Here is a 19,707-nt window from a genome sequence, read left to right as displayed (position 1 = left end):
GTAGAGTGCATACGCATTTTGGAAAATCTTAATGATCTCTACTGTTGCATCTTCTCTTCTTAATAGCTTTCTATATTTATAAAGTCTCTGATATGTAGGTACCTAAAAAGGTCCTGATTCTGTAAATAAAAATTGTCTTTCAGGTCCTGGAAGCTCATCGCATTACCCTGTTTTAAAAGATTAGGCTACAATATGCAGAGAGGAGGCCATTCCCAATCCAACCTCTAAACCTCATGTCATGTGTACTAGGTCTGAAGTCTGGATCATATGCAAACCATTTGAGAATTCCAATTTTGTCCTTATATTTTGTAGCTTATACTATCTCCTAATTATTTCACACCACACCTTCAATGAACCTGTTATCATCACATTCGACAAGGATCCGACAAGTGTTTGACCAAGGATGGATCTCCCACCAACATATTAATACGTAGACAGACCCCTTCCCATTGAACCCTATATATCTTTCCATCTTGATTTATAACTTTGCTTACACCATCCAATCAATGGTCGGATTTGAGCTGCTCTTTAATAATCTCTCCAACATGGAAGGGCCAATCCCCCGCTTTCCTTTGGTAATGTCTTGAGCCTCACTCTAGGTTTTTTCCCTGCCCAAATACATCTGGGGCTAATCCACATAAACATTTATAACCACAGGGTGTAAAAAGAAAGAAGAAAAACATGTATTTTTGTTCAGTTTAGACAGAGTTTACACTGAAACATCCGGACGGATTATATGAAACACCTCTGTTTCACCGGGACGTATTTGACGAAACACCTATTTGTTTCCCAGCGGAAGTGGCCGCAGAGAGCACGGTGAAGTGTTAAAAAATAAAAACAGAACGGCGAGTGGATTTTCCGCCATACAAGATGTCTCGGGGTTCTATAGAAATCCCGTTGCGGGACACAGATGAGGTAAATATGTATCTGCTATATCTATATGATTGAAAACGACTTTGTAATGAATACTTGGCAAAGTAAAACTTCAAAGCTAGCACCGTTTAGCTAACGTTCGCTAGCCAGCGTTGGCTAGCAAGATATAGGCATTGACAGTGGCACACAGGTCTTGTAGTGTGTGTGTGTGTGTGTGTGTGTGTGTGTGTGTGGGGTATAAAGTAGTATATTCCACAATATATAATGCATGAATCAAATCATTATTGTGTTGAATTCACAAAGGGTAACATTCAAATTCATATGGCTGCACATTCACACTTCTATCATGTGATTGTGAATCCCGGAGTAATCTCTGTCTGTTTACATGCAGAATGACATGGATGTGAGATTCTATTAAACAGAACATGAGAGGGAGTGTGTTATGGTGAATAATAACAGAACGGTTGTTGTGATCATAGATGCATGCATGTTTTTATTCATCATAACACCTCAAGTGTTCTATTGCTACACAATAATTGTATACATACCCAATACCATATATCTGATGAGATATATTATGAATTCAACAATTAAGAGTTAATTTTTCTATTTATATTTGTTGCTAAGCAACTCCTTACATTACAATGATGGCCCCTGACCAAACAGACTGCTTTATTAGAACCATTATTACGCATTTGTGGTCCAAATATATATATTATTGCATCTTTCAGTAACGTCCAAAATACATAACATTGCATTTATAGATGCACGATAATTATATATTAATATTGTTGTTATATCGTTGATTAAAATGATGTAAATCCTCCCCAGTAATATGTTTAACCTAACAAATGTTGCCTTGCATTATATATATATATATATATATATATATATATATATATATATATATATATAAAAACCTTAGGTTTCGTTTTTGCCTTGGGACCCAAGCTTTGATCCAATCAAGATGGAGAACCAAAAACAAAACCTAAGGTTTTTTGACCCCCAGGGGTTAACTGGGGTAGGGAGGAACTCCTTATATGGTCAGCACACTCTATAGTAGAGAGGATTATCACAACAAAACAAAAAAATAAGTGATATTTGAATTAAGTGAAATCACTGAATATACCTTTAAATTCCTCACTGTTAATGTGTGTCCTGCAGGTTATTGAGCTAGATTTTGACCAGCTGCCAGAAGGAGATGAGGTCATCAGTATTCTGAAGCAGGAACATACACAGCTGCACATATGGATTGCTTTGGCGGTGAGTGAAATGTACAATACAAGAATAATCAAATGTGCTGCTGTGTGTTCTTTCATTTCATCTACAATATTCTAATTTGATAATCTGCAATAGAACCCTAAAATAAGGAACTTAAGACCATTCCTGGGCGGGAACCCCTTTTGGTGTTAGCATTATGTTATGCTTTAGCTATTGAAAAATAGCAGATCTACAAGCTCGTAGCGCGCCACCGAGTGGCGCGCTACGAGCTTGTAGGTCTGCTATTTTTGAAAAATCGAAGAACGACTGACATAGACATGTAGCTTTTTCAGAAAACTGTCAGGATGTAGAAGAATTTTTTTTTAGAATCTGATCTCGGGGTCAAAATGGGTTAATAATCTGCAATAGAACCCTAAAAACAAGGAACTTAAGACCTTGTATTGCCGTATCTTCCAATTCAGCTGGAGTACTACAAGCAGACGAAGACGGAGGACTTTGTCAAGCTGCTGGAGGCCGCCCGCATCGATGGAAACCTGGACTACAGAGACCACGAGAAGGACCAGATGACCTGTCTGGACACCCTGGCTGCGTACTACGTTCAGCAGGCACGCAAGGAGAAGAACAAAGATGCCAAGAAGGAGCTCATCACACAGGCCACGCTGCTGTACACCATGGCCGACAAGATCATCATGTATGATCAGGTAACCACAAAACAAAACTAAACACAGCCTTACAGAGGTTTGTGGGGAGTTTAAGGTTTATTGGGGCGGCGGTGGCTCAGGGGTAGAGAGTGCCTGGATGGTAACCGTAAGGTTGCCAGTTCGAACCCTGTGGGCTCTCCCAGAGTTACTGTCGAAGTGTCCTTGAGCAAGACACTGAGGGTCCCATTTTGAAGGTCCGTTTTACAATGGGGTAATACATAAATTGGCCTCGCTCTGCGCACTAATCGTATTATGAAAGCCTTATCGGCCCGTGTTGAACGCACACACATATGGCATACCACGTTCCTGAATATTTTAGCCATTTTGCGCAATCCACGGGGTGTCGAAAGCGCTTGTTAACATGCCCAAAATTGCAATATGACATTCTACACGCCCCCCAGCTCTAAAAACTGTAATATGATATGTAATATTATTGGAACTGGATAATGGACCCCTGAACCCCTAATTGCTCCTGATGTGCTGGTTGGTGCCTTGCATGGTTTCCGCTGCCATCGGTGTATGAATGTGTGTGTGAATGGGTGAATGTAATGCACAATCTCTGTAAAGCGCCTTGGATAAAGGCGCTATATATAAATGCACCATTTACCATTCACCAAAATAGCCGGTTAATGTTGGGGGCGTGAGAGGATCCGTGTCAGTTGATGACAACATGTGCTTCTTTCTCAGAATCATTTGTTGGGAAGAGCCTGTTTTTGCCTCCTGGAAGGAGACAAAATGGACCAGGCAGATGCCCAGTTCCACTTTGTCCTGAACCAGTCCACCAATAACATCCCTGCTTTGCTTGGTAAATATAATGATACATCTTACAAACATAACATATATTACATTTAAAAGGAGCCAGGCTAAAATCTTTCTCACAACATTTCTGTGTTGTTTTGAGAGCATTGCGCTGATTCAAATTACTTGCATGTGAACAAGAACATACTGTACTTTGTCAATAAATAGATTCTGAATATGTAACTTATGTACAATTTCTTCAAATCAATGTTTTTTTCTACAGGTAAGGCTTGCATCTCCTTCAATAAAAAAGACTACAGGGGAGCACTGGCTTACTACAAAAAGGCCCTACGTACAAACCCTGGCTGTCCAGGTAAACCAAACGACTGACTTAAAACGACTAAAAACTTAAACCTGTAGTATTCTTGACCTCGCCTTACCCACCTTTTCTCTGTCGTCAATTTAGCTGAAGTGAGGCTTGGCATGGGCCACTGTTTCGTCAAGCTCAGTAAACTGGAGAAGGCCAGACTGGCTTTCGGTCGAGCCCTGGAACTCAACGCCAAGTGTGTCGGAGCCCTCGTGGGCCTGGCGGTCCTAGAGCTCAACAGTAAGGAACCAGATTCTATTAAGAACGGGGTCCAGCTCCTCTCCCGAGCCTACACCATCGACCCCAGCAACCCAATGGTCCTCAACCACCTGGCCAATCACTTCTTCTTCAAAAAGGTAAGCCACAACATACAGTATGTGGGTGGAAAAAATATGGGACATCTACCAGATGGAACAAATTACTTATGCCCTGAGGCTTCAACCAAACATATTTAGTAAAAGATGGAGTCCTGTACTGCCTCTACTGTCGAGGTAGCAGGCTTTCGGAATCTTGAGTAACCAAATACACTTCTCTTCAGACCTTCTGGTGTACCCATACACCTTCCTCCATCTCCAGTATGTCTGTTCCCAGTATTGTTTACCTCCCATTGTTGCCGTCGCTCTGTCGTTTTTGTCTCGCTGTATACCTGTATTTTTTGTTGTTTTGTTTTCTTTGTTTGTGAGTACTTGTAAATGTATGTGAAGTTGTTTGTGTGTATGAGTGTATCACTTATATATCCTGTGAAAGTATGCAGCTGAGGTTGTGAAAAAAAAGATCAGTTGTAAGAAAAATGTATACTTGTAATTCTGTGAAGTTGCCTAAACTGAAATAAAAACAAAGTTCAAAAAAAAAAAAAAAGGTAAGCCACTACGACCACCACGTCATCTGGTATATCCTTTTTTTTTGCATTCTGGACATAATTCAGGCTTTTATTATTCACACAATGTTTGTTTCTTTGTGTCATTTCCAGGACTACAGTAAAGTGCAACACTTGGCGCTCCATGCGTTCCACAACACAGAAGTGGAGGCCATGCAGGCAGAGAGCTGCTACCAGTTGGCCCGTTCCTTTCATGTTCAAGTAAGAGCCACAGCCACAACACTGTCTTTGAACTGGACGTAGCCACAGCCACAGGGCTGTGGAAAACACTGTCTTTGAACTGGACGTAGCCACAGCCACAGGGCTGTGGAAAACACTGTCTTTGAACTGGACGTAGCCACAGCGCTGTGGAAAACACTGTCTTTGAACTGGACGTAGCCACAGCCACAGCGCTGTGGAAAACACTGTCTTTGAACTGGACGTAGCCACAGCCACAGCGCTGTGGAAAACACTGTCTTTGAACTGGACGTAGCCACAGCCACAGGGCTGTGGAAAACACTGTCTTTGAACTGGACGTCCAGCAGGTGGCAGTGAACCTGTTAAATGTGTCCCCTCTTCCTTTCAGGAGGACTATGACCAGGCATTCCAGTACTACTACCAGGCCACACAGTTCGCCTCGTCCACCTTCGTGCTGCCGTTCTTCGGTCTGGGACAGATGTACGTGTACCGACGGGACAAGGAGAACGCAGCGCAGTGCTTCGAGAAGGTTCTGAAGGCCTACCCCAACAACTACGAAACCATGAAGATCCTGGGCTCGCTCTACGCCGCGTCTGACGATCAGGAAAAACGAGACATCGCCAAAGTATGTATAACCTACGCAGTTTTGTCCCATCACACAATTGGTATCCCAGTCCCATTTCCATCACAATGGAAATAAGTCCTCTGACTTTTTGTGCAATACTGATTATTCTGTAGTACTGCTCTCCTATGAATTGTATCATGAATATATCAAATAAATCGGCCCAGGCAGCCGGTGGCGTAACCGTCTGGGCACCCGACTGGTAATCCAGTCGCAGTGTGCCGCGATACCTGCCTTTACTGCATGTCTTCCCCCCCATCTCTCTCCCGTTTCCTGTCAGCCTACTGTCTGTCCCTTCAAAACACCAATAAAAGGCGTAAGCCGCAAAAAAATATCTTAAAAAAAGAATATATATAAATCAAATTACTTTATAAGAAGCGTTGTTAGACCCATTCAGTGAACTTAATAAACTAAGTCATGTACCTTTACCCCCCCCTATAGGGCCACCTGAAGAAGGTGACGGAGCAGTACCCAGATGACGTGGAGGCCTGGATCGAGTTGGCTCAGATTCTGGAGCAGACCGACATCCAAGGAGCTCTGTCGGCCTACGGTACCGCTACCCGTATCCTCCAGGAGAAGGTCCAGGCTGACGTTCCCCCGGAGATCCTCAACAACCTGGGGGCTCTCCACTTCAGACTGGGCAACCTGGGAGAGGCCAAGGTACCTTTAGCTAGATCCACTTCAGACTGGGCAACCTGGGAGAGGCCAAGGTACCTTTAGCTAGATCCACTTCAGACTGGGCAACCTGGGAGAGGCCAAGGTACCTTTAGCTAGATCCACTTCAGACTGGGCAACCTGGGAGAGGCCAAGGTACCTTTAACTAGATCCACTTCAGACTGGGCAACCTGGGAGAGGCCAAGGTACCTTTAGCTAGATCCACTTCAGACTGGGCAACCTGGGAGAGGCCAAGGTACCTTTAGCTAGATCCACTTCAGACTGGGCAACCTGGGAGAGGCCAAGGTACCTTTAACTAGATCCACTTCAGACTGGGCAACCTGGGAGAGGCCAAGGTACCTTTAACTAGATCCACTTCAGACTGGGCAACCTGGGAGAGGCCAAGGTACCTTTAGCTAGATCCACTTCAGACTGGGCAACCTGGGAGAGGCCAAGGTACCTTTAGCTAGGTCCACTTCAGACTGGGCAACCTGGGAGAGGCCAAGGTACCTTTAGCTAGTAGCTACCCTGCCAGACAGGAAATTAACCCATTTAGGCCTGACGACGTTGAAATTAAAAATAAACGTTCGCTCTGAAAGAATATATATTCAAAGATTTGTGCCGCACTTTTTACGATTTTTCAAAAATAGCAGACCTACAAGCTCATAGCGCGCCACTCGGTGGCGCGCTATGAGCTTGTAGATCTGATATTTTCACAGAAAAGTATACATTTCTCTTACAACTGATCTATTTTTCTTTTCTTTTTCACAACCTCCGCTGTTTCATACTTTCACAGGATATATAAATGATACACTCATAAACACAAACGACTTCACATACATTTACAAGTATTCACAAAAAAAAAAAACAAGAAAATAAAATACAGGTATATAATGCAACACAGTTTTTAAAAACTTTTGTCACGTTTTTGTTCTGGTATAGAAATACTTCCTGGCGTCTCTGGAGCGAGCCAAGGCCGAGGGCGAGCATGACGAGCACTACTACAACGCCATCTCCGTGACCACCTCCTACAACCTGGCGCGGCTCTACGAGGCCATGTGTGAGTTCCACGAAGCCGAGAAGCTCTACAAGAACATCCTGAGAGAACATCCCAACTACGTTGACTGTAAGCCCGCCGACAACAATAATGCTTTCAGATTTCATTTCATATTTATTTATTTATTTCATTTCAGTTATGGTTTTACATGATTATATTCGTTTTACTTTTGTTTTTTTACATATTCCATAGCAGAGAAGAAAAGGAGCAGGAAGAGGATAAATCTTATTTATACCTGCCCCTATCATTAACCCATTCTGACCTGAGATCAGATTCATACGAGGTTTCCACTAGGACACACACTGGTCAGATTGACCCATTCTGACCTGAGATCAGATTTAAAAAAAAATCAGTCGTTCTTCGATTTTTCAAAAATAGCAGACCTACAAGCTCGTAGCGCGCCACTCGGTGGCGCGCTATGAGCTTGTAGATCTGCTATTTTTCAATAGCTAAAGCATAACATGATGCTAACACCAAAACGGGTCCCCGGTCAGAATGGGTTAAAAAAACATCTAATTGATGCTGCTACCAACCGTACATTCTTTTTTTCAACTTAAACTTTATTCGTTTTTCATGAACAGAAATAGACAAGGACATACAGAAAGCAAAAAGACAAACAATCGAACATTACAATATGTGTTGCCAACTCAGTAAATAAAAAGTAAAAAAAACAGTAGATAAATGCTATAATTGGAGGAGATCACACACAGACGGGATAATAATAAAGTGCAAACATTATGTGAGCGTATGCGTACATACACATACACACACACACACACACACACACACACACACACACACACACACACACACACACACACACACACACACGTATACACCCCCACACACTCTCACATTCATACACACACACCCACACACAATATTATTGGACAGTAAAGTACCGTTTATAAATCCAACCATACATTTTATATCACCATGATTACATCAAATAAAAAAGAAAAAGGACAAAAGAACATAGAGCTCAACAAGAGAACAAACAAAAACAACGCTGAGGGAACAAAATAACACTTATATCTAACCTTCTAATTCATATTTTATCGTTTCTTAAACTGAAACACTTGTTGTACAACTCTTCCAACTCCTGGTTTTGTGAATTCCATAACTTTATACCTGTAACATAAGTGCACATTTGTTTTAGTGTAGTCCGAGATTACTGTACAATGAAAAGTCAAGTTGAAGTAACTCGAATCCTTCACAGACACATTTCTTTTGGCATTTCAACTTGTCTTTAGATCTTTGTCTTTTTTCGCAGCAAATTTAGATTTTAGTTTTAGTCATAGTCTCTTGAATAGTTTTCATTTCATTTTAGTCACCTGGATTGTTTTAGTGTTGGTCTAGTTTTAGTGGACTAAATGTCATACGATTTTAGACCACTAAATCTACAGTTGATTTAGTCGACTAAAATGTGTTTTGGCGGGCCTTGATGCCGTCGTAATGGCTGTTTTAGCACGACGCGTTGTGAGCTTGTAGATCTGCTATTGCAACCAAGTGTGTAAAATGACTCGTACTGTCTGGATCTATTGTCCACTAGTCCCTTCCTAATTTTAGTCTAGTTTTTATTTGTTGACACAATTGTCAATACATTTTAGTCTTAGTTTTAGTCACCGTAGCATAGTTTTCATTTAGTTTCCATTTAGTTTTCCTCAGTGGAAAAAAGGTAGTCGACGAACATTTTTCGTCTGCGTTTTAGTCGACGAAAACAACACTTCTGTAAGCTGACAATGTTCCTGATTCTGTACAATGAAAAGTAAAGTTGAAGTAACAACTAAGTGGTCCGAGATTCTGTACAATGAAAAGTCAAGTTGAAGTGAACAGAATCCTTCACAGACACATTTCTCTTGTCTTCAGGCTACCTGCGTCTTGGAGCCATGGCTCGTGACAAAGGAAACTTTTACGAAGCTTCTGATTGGTTCAAAGAAGCCCTGCAGATCAACCAGGTATTGTAATCTATTATTATGATTATTATTTATTTTTTCTTGCTTTCTGTAGTTTAATTTAATTCAATATTAATCACCACCCAGTTTGTATCGTCTAATCAGATTGTTCTTTGTGTTTAAAGGACCACCCAGATGCCTGGTCCCTGATAGGGAACCTCCATTTGGCCAAGCAGGAGTGGGGCCCGGGTCAGAAGAAGTTTGAGCGCATCCTGAAGCAGCCGTCCACTCAGAACGACACCTACTCCATGCTGGCCCTCGGTAATGTGTGGCTACAGACTCTGCACCAGCCTACCAGAGACCGGGAGAAGGTAAATAATCATCTGTTATAAGGATATTCAAAACAACTCGAGAGACCTATAAGAGTACCTTTTTTTTAATATATATACATTAAACTTGTATTTTGTAATTTCTGTAGGAAAAGAGACATCAGGACAGAGCCCTGGCGATATATAAACAGGTCCTGCGAAATGATTCCAAGAACCTTTATGCTGCCAATGGGATAGGTAAGAACCTCAAGAACCTTTAAGGCCTATTCATAGTCTGGATCTTCGGTGGTGAGGTGACTGCTGTCTTGGCCCATAAGGGGTTACTGATATTAGTTAATGTTGTGTCTAGGTGCTGTCTTGGCCCATAAGGGGTTCTTCAGAGAAGCCCGTGATGTGTTTGCCCAGGTGAGGGAGGCCACAGCGGACATCAGTGACGTGTGGCTGAATCTGGCTCACATCTACGTGGAACAGAAACAGTACATCAGTGCTGTTCAGATGGTAAGCTGTGATGTGATGTTCAGATGGTAAGCAGTGATGTGATGTTCAGATGGTAAGCTGTGATGTGATGTTCAGATGGTAAGCAGTGATGTGATGTTCAGATGGTAAGCTGTGATGTGATGTTCAGATGGTAAGCTGTGATGTGATGTTCAGATGGTAAGCTGTGATGTGATGTTCAGATGGTAAGCAGTGATGTGATGTTCAGATAGTAAGCTGTGATGTGATGTTCAGATAATAAGCAGTGATGTGATGTTCAGATGGTAAGCTGTGATGTGATGTTCAGATGGTAAGCAGTGATGTGATGTTCAGATGGTAAGCTGTGATGTGATGTTCAGATGGTAAGCAGTGATGTGATGTTCAGATGGTAAGCTGTGATGTGATGTTCAGATGGTAAGCAGTGATGTGATGTTCAGATGGTAAGCTGTGATGTGATGTTCAGATGGTAAGCAGTGATGTGATGTTCAGATGGTAAGCTGTGATGTGATGTGATGTTATGTAGACAGCATAAGTGCATTGTATGTAGTCATAGCACGTCATAGTACATATGTATAGCATAGTAGTATAGATGTATAGCTTATATGTATAGTTTCATTATAGATATTCCACTGTTACTTTCTTAGCTTACGCATGTTTCATGATAAACGTTTTTATGTGATGTATTCCCATGCTGTTTTGTTCTTGCTTAATGTAAGTCACTCTGGATTAAGAGCGTCTGCTAAATGCCTAAATTGTAAATTGTAAATTGATGTTCAGATGGTAAGCTGTGATGTGATGTGATGTTCAGATGGTAAGCTGTGATGTGACCTGACGTGAAAAACAAGACTTTTCCTGTTGTCCTTTCTGTACAATGTTGTCATTGTTGTTTTTAAATCTGCTCCAAAGTACGAGAACTGCCTGAAGAAGTTCTACAAGCATCAGAACACAGAGGTGCTGCTGTACCTCGCACGGGCGCTCTTCAAATGTGGTAAACTCCAGGACTGTAAACAGATGTTACTGAAGGTAAATGAACATCTTTAAGTGTTGTATTCTTGTTCTTCCACAATATAATGTGTAACATTTGTGCCTTGTATTATTATTTTTATTTTTTACGTTTTACAACCAGGCACGTCATGTGGCGCCCAGTGACACCGTGTTGATGTTCAACGTGGCCCTGGTCCTCCAGAGGTTGGCCACGCTGGTGCTGAAGGACGAGAAGAGCAACCTGAAGGCTGTGCTCAGTGCAGTCAAAGAGCTGGAGCTGGCTCACAGGTAACCATGAACCTTTAACCACAGGTAACCATGAACCTTTAACCACAGGTAACCATGAACCTTTCTCTGTTCAGTCAAAGAGCTGGAGCTGGCTCACAGGTAACCATGAACCTTTAACCACAGGAAACCATGAACCTTTCTCTGTTCAGTCATATGGGGAGAAATTTGTCTCAAATGTTTTTACAAATGTTCCATGATTTACAAATGTGTTTACAAGATTTACAAATGTGTTTCCAAGATTTACAAATGTGTTTACAAGATTTGCAAATGTTTTTCCACGATTTACAAATGTATTTCGTATTTTTACAAAAAATATATAGATTTGTGTGTGCGTTTATCCTAAAATACCATTTGTAAATCCTCAATTCTGCGTGTGAATTGTAAATCTGCATTTGGCATTCCTTTTTCCTGTTGAATCATTTTGAGACAAACGTCACGCTTTTTTATGATAATTTTCACAAATGTATTGTCCTATCCACAAAAAAACGTGTAACTTGTAAGTTGGCATTTAAATACATTTTTACAAATATATGACAATTAAAAATATATATATATACTTGCAGGCGCATGTATCATAAAATATAATTTGTAAAATCAACTCTGTGTGTCAGAGTTGATGATTTGTGGATTTTCTCAATGCATTTGTGACTCCAGCCACTTGTGGATTTTCTCAATGCATTTGTGACTCCAGCCACTTGTGGATTTCTCAAAGCATTTGTGAAACCAGCACAAGGTAAAAATGTCTCAAAAAGGCGATTGGCTGCCTCGTTGCTAGGCTGCCTCTAAGCCAATGGGAGACTTACCATAAATCCCATAGTCTGAAGTCTTCAGACTATGGGATTTATGGCAGTCCAAGTTCCAGTAGATGAGTTGGATGCTCATTCATTATTGAGATCCTTGGTCGTCCAGTTCCACACTGTATTTCAAGTTGGACTGGTGTTGGAGGATGTTGTTGATACTCTCATGGTCTGAACTGCAGTGCGCACAATTGTGTTAATGCCTCTCCAACCTCCTGGGACACCGGAACCTGCTGTGACACAATATCAATGAAAACTATTTTCCTGTGCATGTATGCAAATTCCAGGTAGTCCACATCCAGGGGTGCTTACTGGAGAGAATGTGACACCCTGTCATAATTTCCAAGACCTGATGTCTAAGCAATTCCTACAATGCAAAAATAATAGGACAAATTTGGTGAGAGGAGCCAGGCTTTTACAATAAGGTCATAAGTGTCAGTATAATATTATGACGTCAGTATCACAGTCAGTGACATGTCAGTGTCATATCACAATCAATCATGTCATCACGGTCAGTATCATGATAAGTATCTGGAAACAAGTCCACAGCAAAAGGATTTCAGTTCAACCACTTTAACCCCCTATGTACAAGCTCACTATTGCTATGCCACATAGCACACTCTCCATTTCCATTATGTTATGTAGTGACTAAATAAGAATAACAAGTCATAACAGACCTGCAGAAATCTCACGTTTATGAACATCAATCTAAAGTTTGTTTTGCTGCAGCCTCTGCCTTGTAGCTCACAGTTTCACGTTGCTGTGTTTTATGATCTTCAGTCTGAAGATCATAAAGATCCTCCAAATGTTTTTATCTAAATGTTTCTGAAAATGGCAGATCTGCAAGCTCACAACTTGTGGTATATAGCAATAGTGAGCTTGTACATAGGGGGTTAAAGTGGTTGAACTGAAATCCTTTTGCTGTGGACTTGTTTCCAGATACTTATCATGATACTGACCGTGATGACATGATTGATTGTGATATGACACTGACATGTCACTGACTGTGATACTGACGTCATAATATTATACTGACACTTATGACCTTATTGTAAAAGCCTGGCTCCTCTCACCAAATTTGTCCTATTATTTTTGCATTGTAGGAATTGCTTAGACATCAGGTCTTGGAAATTATGACAGGGTGTCACATTCTCTCCAGTAAGCACCCCTGGATGTGGACTACCTGGAATTTGCATACATGCACAGGAAAATATTTTTCATTGATATTTTGTCACAGCATGTTCCGGTGTCCCAGGAGGTTGGAGAGGCAACAACATCCTCCAACACCAGTCCAACTTGAAATACAGTGTGGAACTGGACGACCAAGGATCTCAATAATGAATGAGCATCCAACTCATCTACTGGAACTTGGACTGCCATAAATCCCATAGTCTGAAGACTTCAGACTATGGGATTTATGGTAAGTCTCCCATTGGCTTAGAGGCAGCCTAGCAACGAGGCAGCCAATCGCCTTTTTGAGACATTTTTACCTTGTGCTGGTTTCACAAATGCATTGAGAAAATCCACAAGTGGCTGGAGTCACAAATGCATTGAGAAAATCCACAAATCATCAACTCTGACACACAGAGTTGATTTTACAAATTATATTTTATGATAAATGCGCCTGCAAGTATATATATATTTTTTTAATTGTCATATATTTGTAAAAATGTATTTAAATGCCAACTTACAAGTTACACGTTTTTTTGTGGATAGGACAATACATTTGTGAAAATTATCATAAAAAAGCGTGACGTTTGTCTCAAAATGATTCAACAGGAAAAAGGAATGCCAAATGCAGATTTACAATTCACACGCAGAATTGAGGATTTACAAATGGTATTTTAGGATAAACGCACACACAAATCTATATATTTTTTGTAAAAATACGAAATACATTTGTAAATCGTGGAAAAACATTTGCAAATCTTGTAAACACATTTGTAAATCTTGGAAACACATTTGTAAATCTTGTAAACACATTTGTAAATCATGGAACATTTGTAAAAACATTTGAGACAAATTTCTCCCCATACAGTCAAGGAGCTGGAGCTGGCTCACAGGTAACCATGAACCTTTAACCACAGGTAACCATGAACCTTTCTCTGTTCAGTCAAGGAGCTGGAGCTGGCTCACAGGTAACCATGAACCTTTAACCACAGGTAACCATGAACCTTTCTCTGTTCAGTCAAGGAACTGGAGCTGGCTCACAGGTAACCATGAACCTTTAACCACAGGTAACCATGAACCTTTCTCTGTTCAGTCAAGGAGCTGGAGCTGGCTCACAGGTAACCATGAACCTTTAACCACAGGTAACCATGAACCTTTCTCTGTTCAGTCAAGGAGCTGGAGCTGGCTCACAGGTAACCATGAACCTTTAACCACAGGTAACCATGAACCTTTCTCTGTTCAGTCAAAGAGCTGGAGCTGGCTCACAGGTAACCATGAACCTTTAACCACAGGTAACCATGAACCTTTCTCTGTTCAGTCAAGGAACTGGAGCTGGCTCACAGGTAACCATGAACCTTTAACCACAGGTAACCATGAACCTTTAACCACAGGTAACCATGAACCTTTAACCACAGGTAACCATGAACCTTTCTCTGTTCAGTCAAGGAGCTGGAGCTGGCTCACAGGTAACCATGAACCTTTAACCACAGGTAACCATGAACCTTTAACCACAGGTAACCATGAACCTTTCTCTGTTCAGTCAAGGAGCTGGAGCTGGCTCACAGGTAACCATGAACCTTTAACCACAGGTAACCATGAACCTTTCTCTGTTCAGTCAAGGAACTGTAGCTGGCTCACAGGCAACTATGAACCTTTCTCTGTTCAGTCAAAGAGCTTGAGCTGGCTCACAGGTAACCATGAACCTTTCTCTGTTCAGTCAAGGAACTGTAGCTGGCTCACAGGTAACTATGATCCTTTCTCTGTTCAGTCAAAGAGCTGGAGCTGGCTCACAGGTAACCATGAACCTTTCTCTGTTCAGTCAAGGAACTGTAGCTGGCTCACAGGTAACTATGAACCTTTCTCTGTTCAGTCAAAGAGCTGGAGCTGGCTCACAGGTAACCATGAACCTTTCTCTGTTCAGTCAAAGAGCTGGAGCTGGCTCACAGGTAACCATGAACCTTTCTCTGTTCAGTCAAAGAGCTGGCTCACAGGCATTGAAACACAGGCATTGTAGTCAACGTAATGGATACAAAAATACTAAAATGACAGTTAAAACACGCAGAAATACAAGCAGTGGTACAGGGGGTTTTGGATCCTGTTTAATCGTGTCCTTACTTTGCTTTCTTTGTCACAGATATTTCACCTATCTCAGTAAGGCTGGAGACAAGATGAGGTTTGACCTCGCTCTTGCTGCTTCTGAGGCCAGGTCAGTGTGAATTTAACCTACTTAAAGGATGTCCTGTGGTCACCTGAAATCATCACAGCATAACAGACATCCCATCCCCTCCTCCTGCTGAAGACATTGGTCACTAGCTATGGGAATTTGTATTTCAGGTTTTGTATTTCAATCTGTATGTTCAGGTTCAGGTTTGTCATGTGTATAGATGCAGAGTATAAATACAATGAAAAATATTTTGCTCAGAGCACTCAGTCTTACATACACAGGACATAAACAAACATCTATAGTGCAAGAAAAAGACAAAAAAACAGAAAAAAGTGAAGTGACAAAACTTTGGCAATACAGTTCAAGGTCAGCTGTTCAGCAGCCTGACTGCCCCCTGAGGGTAGAAACTGTTACTGAGACGGGTGGTGCGAGATTTGATGCTCTGGTAGTGTTTATTGGAAGGGAGTGGTTTGCGGGGTGGCTGGTGTCTTTCATGTTGTGGGCTTTTTTCATACAGCGAGTGGTGTAGATGTTGTGGAGACTGGGTAATTCTGTGCTGCCGATGATTTTAGCCTCTGTTTTAATGGTCCTCTGCAACCTGTTGCAGTCCTGAGCGGTCATGTTACCGTACCACACTGTGATACAGCCAGTTAAGACACTTTGTGTGTGTGTGTGTGTGTGTGTGTGTGCGCCCGCTCTTGTGCGTGCAGGCAGTGCAATGATCTCCTGAGCCAGGCCCAGTACCACGTGGCCCGTGCACGGAAGCAGGACGAGGAGGAGAAAGAGCATAGAGCCAAGCAGGACGAAGAGAGGAACATTATACGCCAGCAGTTCTTGAAAGAACAGGTCCGCTTGTTATACTATTACTATTACAGTTATGACGTTTCCAAATGGGTTAAAACGATAAGCACAATAAAATGCTTTCTTCAATTTGCTTGGCTCACCTTCTCTGAAACCTTCTCAGGAGGAGAAGAGAACCAAGGTCGCCGAGGACCAGAAGAAGCTTCTGGAACAGAGAGCCATGTATGTGGAGAAGACCAAGGGCCTGCTCACCTTCGAAGGAGGAATGAAGGAGACGGCCAAAGAAAAGAGGAAAGGAGGCGGTCGTGTGAGTATTCTAGCCCATTCTGACCTGAGATCAGATTCATACGAGGTTTTCCACTGGACACACACTTGTCTGATTACCCCATTCTGACCTGAGATCAGATTCTAAAAATGTCAGTCGTTCTTCGATTTTTCAAAAATAGCAGACCTACAAGCTCATAGCGCGCCACTCGGTGGCGCGCTATGAGCTTGTAGATCTGCTATTTTTCAATAGCTAAAGCATAACATGATGCAAACACCAATATGGGTTCCCGTTCAGAATGGGCTAGTAGTACTACTCTGACTACTGTGACTACTGTCAAATAATGGAGTGAGATTAACGTTTTCGTTGGGAAGAAATTTCAATTGTTTTCTTGTTTCCATAACCAGCGTAAGAAAGGGGATTATGATGATTTTGTCGATGATGGCTCCGGTGAAGACTTGCCTACGAGGAGGAAGAGGAGAAAGGCTGCAGGCAGTGGTAGTGAGGAAGAAGGGGAGTCACGAGGCAAGAGGCGGAGGAGGTGAGTCTGCAGCAGGATATGGAAATCGTGTTTTATTGCGTGCTCCGGGCAGAGTAAGTAGCCTTGCCGAGCCTTGAGGCCCATAGGGGCAGGAGCCTATCTCCTGTTTCTGTAGCCATGAGGCCCATAGGGGCAGGAGCCTATCTCCCGTTTCTGTAGCCATGAGGCCCATAGGGGCAGGAGTCTATCTCCTGTTTCTGTAGCCATGAGGCCCATAGGGGCAGGAGCCTATCTCCTGTTTCTGTAGTCATGAGGCCCATAGGGGCAGGAGCCTATCTCCTGTTTCTGTAGCCATGAGGCCCATAGGGGCAGGAGCCTATCTCCTGTTTCTGTAGCCATGAGGCCCATAGGGGCAGGAGCCTATCTCCTGTTTCTGTAGCCATGGGGCCCATAGGGGGCAGGAGCCTATCTCCTGTTTCTGTAGCCATGAGGCCCATAGGGCAGGAGCCTATGTCCTGTTTCTGTAGCCATGAGGCCCATAGGGGCAGGAGCCTATCTCCTGTTTCTGTAGCCATGAGGCCCATAGGGGCAGGAGCCTATCTCCTGTTTCTGTAGCCATGAGGCCCATAGGGCAGGAGCCTATGTCCTGTTTCTGTAGCCATGAGGCCCATAGGGCAGGAGCCTATCTCCCGTTTCTGTAGCCATGAGGCCCATAGGGGGCAGGAGCCTATCTCCTGTTTCTGTAGCGTGAGGCAGCTTGATGTATAAGTACACCCCCTGGACATGACGCTAGTATGCTGAGTGTCAAGCAGGGAGGCACTGGGTCCCATTTTTTACAGTCTTTGGTATGACCCGGCCGGGGATCGAACCCCGACCTCCCAGTCTCAGGGCGGACACTCTAACCACAAGGCCACTGAGCTGATCAGCTGTGCTACGACTCAAACCTCATCCTGTATTTCAGACCCGACGATGAGGAGGGAGGATCCCGATCTAGGAAACGCAAACCAGGAAAGAGGAATGAAAAGGTCTGAATTTCTTTGTCTTTTTTTGTGAGCTTTTTATCTTAAAGCACTCCCTGTTGACATTGATCTAAACTTGTTGGCTCTTTCCCCCCTTTTTTTTAGGCTCAACCTGAACGCCTGCCACCTTCCCTTAAAGGGAAGATCAAGTCTAAGGCCATCATCTCATCTTCTGACTCTTCTTCAGACGAGGATGGCCTGAAAATAGCTGAAGACCGGTAAGATGACATGTTTAATGTATTGAATCAACATGTATTTCACTAGTTAATGAACACACCGTTGTGGAAGGTTTAAAGATTTTATTGAATCAATGAATGAATGAAGATGAGGAGGAGAGTGGGGGGTCGCGGGGCGTGGGTTCCGGGGGGTCGCCGACCCTGGAGTCTTTGGGGAGGGGGTCGTGTGGCGGTCAGCCCGCGGTACACATGGAGGCGTGATCCCCCCCGTGGGAACTGTGAGGAGAGATGGAGGAGGTCCTGTGATGGGGATGGTGGCGGGATACGAAAAGCATAGAGGATGCTGGGTTGTCTGGGGCGGGTATAAGTAGGCGTAGGCTGGCGTGAAGGTATGGTCAAGGTGTGTTCCTCCGCCTCCTGAACATCTGTTGTTCCACCTCCATTAATAGACCATGTTTGACCCCCTCTAGAACCCAGAGAGACAGTGGTTCTGGGTCTGAGGACGGGGGAGGAGGCCAGGCAGGCCAGAGCAGGAAGCGCATCGCTTCCGACAGCGACTCCGACGGCGGCGGCGGCGGCGGGAAGCAGCGGCGCTCCGAGGAGGGCAGCGACGCCGGCAGCCCCGCCCCCCGGCGCTCCCCCGCCGGCTCCGACGACTCCGGGAGCGACCGCCGCCCGCCGGTGAAGAAGAGGAGAGCGCGGCCGCAGTCCGACTCCGACCCGTCGGACAACGAGAGCCGCCGGCAGAGGAGCCGCTCCGGGTCGGACGACGGCGGGTCTCCGCCCGGCTCGCCCGCGGCGGCCTCGCCGTCGGGCCGTGGTTCTGAGGCCGGTTCTGAGGCCGGGTCGCCCCGCCGTGGCTCCGACCCCGGCTCGGAGGTCGAGGGGTCCAACAACGAGGCGTCCAACCGAGGCTCCGATGACAGCGACTAAAGAGTTAAATCATCTCCCCCAAAAAACATTTTTTCTTATGGTAATAATAATGATGAATATGAGGTGTAATGATGTCTACATCTGATTTTAATTGTGGATTTAAAAAAAAACAGGAATTTCTTTGTTTACTAATTACTAGCGTAGCATATTTTTTGTTTGTTTTATAGCTCATACTATTGTGTATGTTCATTAGTTAATGGTTGATCTGTTGAATAGATACTGGACTTTCACCATCTCCTCATGTTCAGAAGAAGTCAGATTGTTTCAAGTAAAATGCCAGAAAGGTGTAAAACCCCTATTTTCTATCTCAGAACAGAAGGCACTGTAAATAAAACTAAGGTGTATGTACTTGGACTTCTGTCAATTCCCTGTATCATACAAGGTTTCTTTCATCATATCGTTACCCATTGGAATGGGAAAGCATTCAGTCAATTCATTTTAACCATTTAACCCATTCTGACCTGAGATCAGATTCATACGAGGTTTCCACTGGACACACGCTGGTCTGATTAACCCATTCTGACCTGAGATCAGATTCTAAAAATGTCAGTCGTTCTTCGATTTTTCTAAAATAGCAGACCTACAAGCTCGTAGCGCGCCACTCGGTGGCGCGCTACGAGCTTGTAGATCTGCTATTTTTCAAT

The 19,707-nt window shown here is 43.3% G+C and overlaps 1 protein-coding gene across 1 annotated transcript; it reads left to right on the top strand.

The window, feature by feature from the left end:
* Positions 1–786: 786 nt before the first annotated feature.
* On the top strand, positions 787–19,405 carry ctr9 (CTR9 homolog, Paf1/RNA polymerase II complex component). Its single transcript, XM_080764973.1, has 23 exons — positions 787–915; positions 2,038–2,136; positions 2,556–2,795; positions 3,483–3,600; positions 3,817–3,906; positions 4,000–4,256; positions 4,871–4,978; positions 5,343–5,579; positions 6,018–6,236; positions 7,173–7,356; positions 9,157–9,245; positions 9,368–9,553; positions 9,661–9,748; positions 9,861–10,009; positions 10,892–11,008; positions 11,112–11,257; positions 15,359–15,430; positions 16,099–16,234; positions 16,353–16,496; positions 16,862–16,995; positions 17,897–17,960; positions 18,060–18,172; positions 18,601–19,405. The coding sequence occupies exons 1-23, from the start codon at positions 871–873 to the stop codon at positions 19,061–19,063; spliced, it is 3,498 nt and encodes a 1,165-aa protein (XP_080621099.1). The 5' UTR covers positions 787–870; the 3' UTR covers positions 19,064–19,405.
* The last annotated feature ends 302 nt before the right edge of the window (positions 19,406–19,707 follow it).

This window comes from Protomyctophum bolini (genome assembly GCF_963924005.1).
Source record: "Protomyctophum bolini genome assembly, chromosome: 1".
In the NCBI taxonomy this organism is placed as follows: Eukaryota; Metazoa; Chordata; class Actinopteri; order Myctophiformes; family Myctophidae; genus Protomyctophum; species Protomyctophum bolini.
The sequence above is the reverse complement of the archived record's forward strand: the minus strand, read 5'-3'. Positions and strand labels throughout refer to the sequence as shown.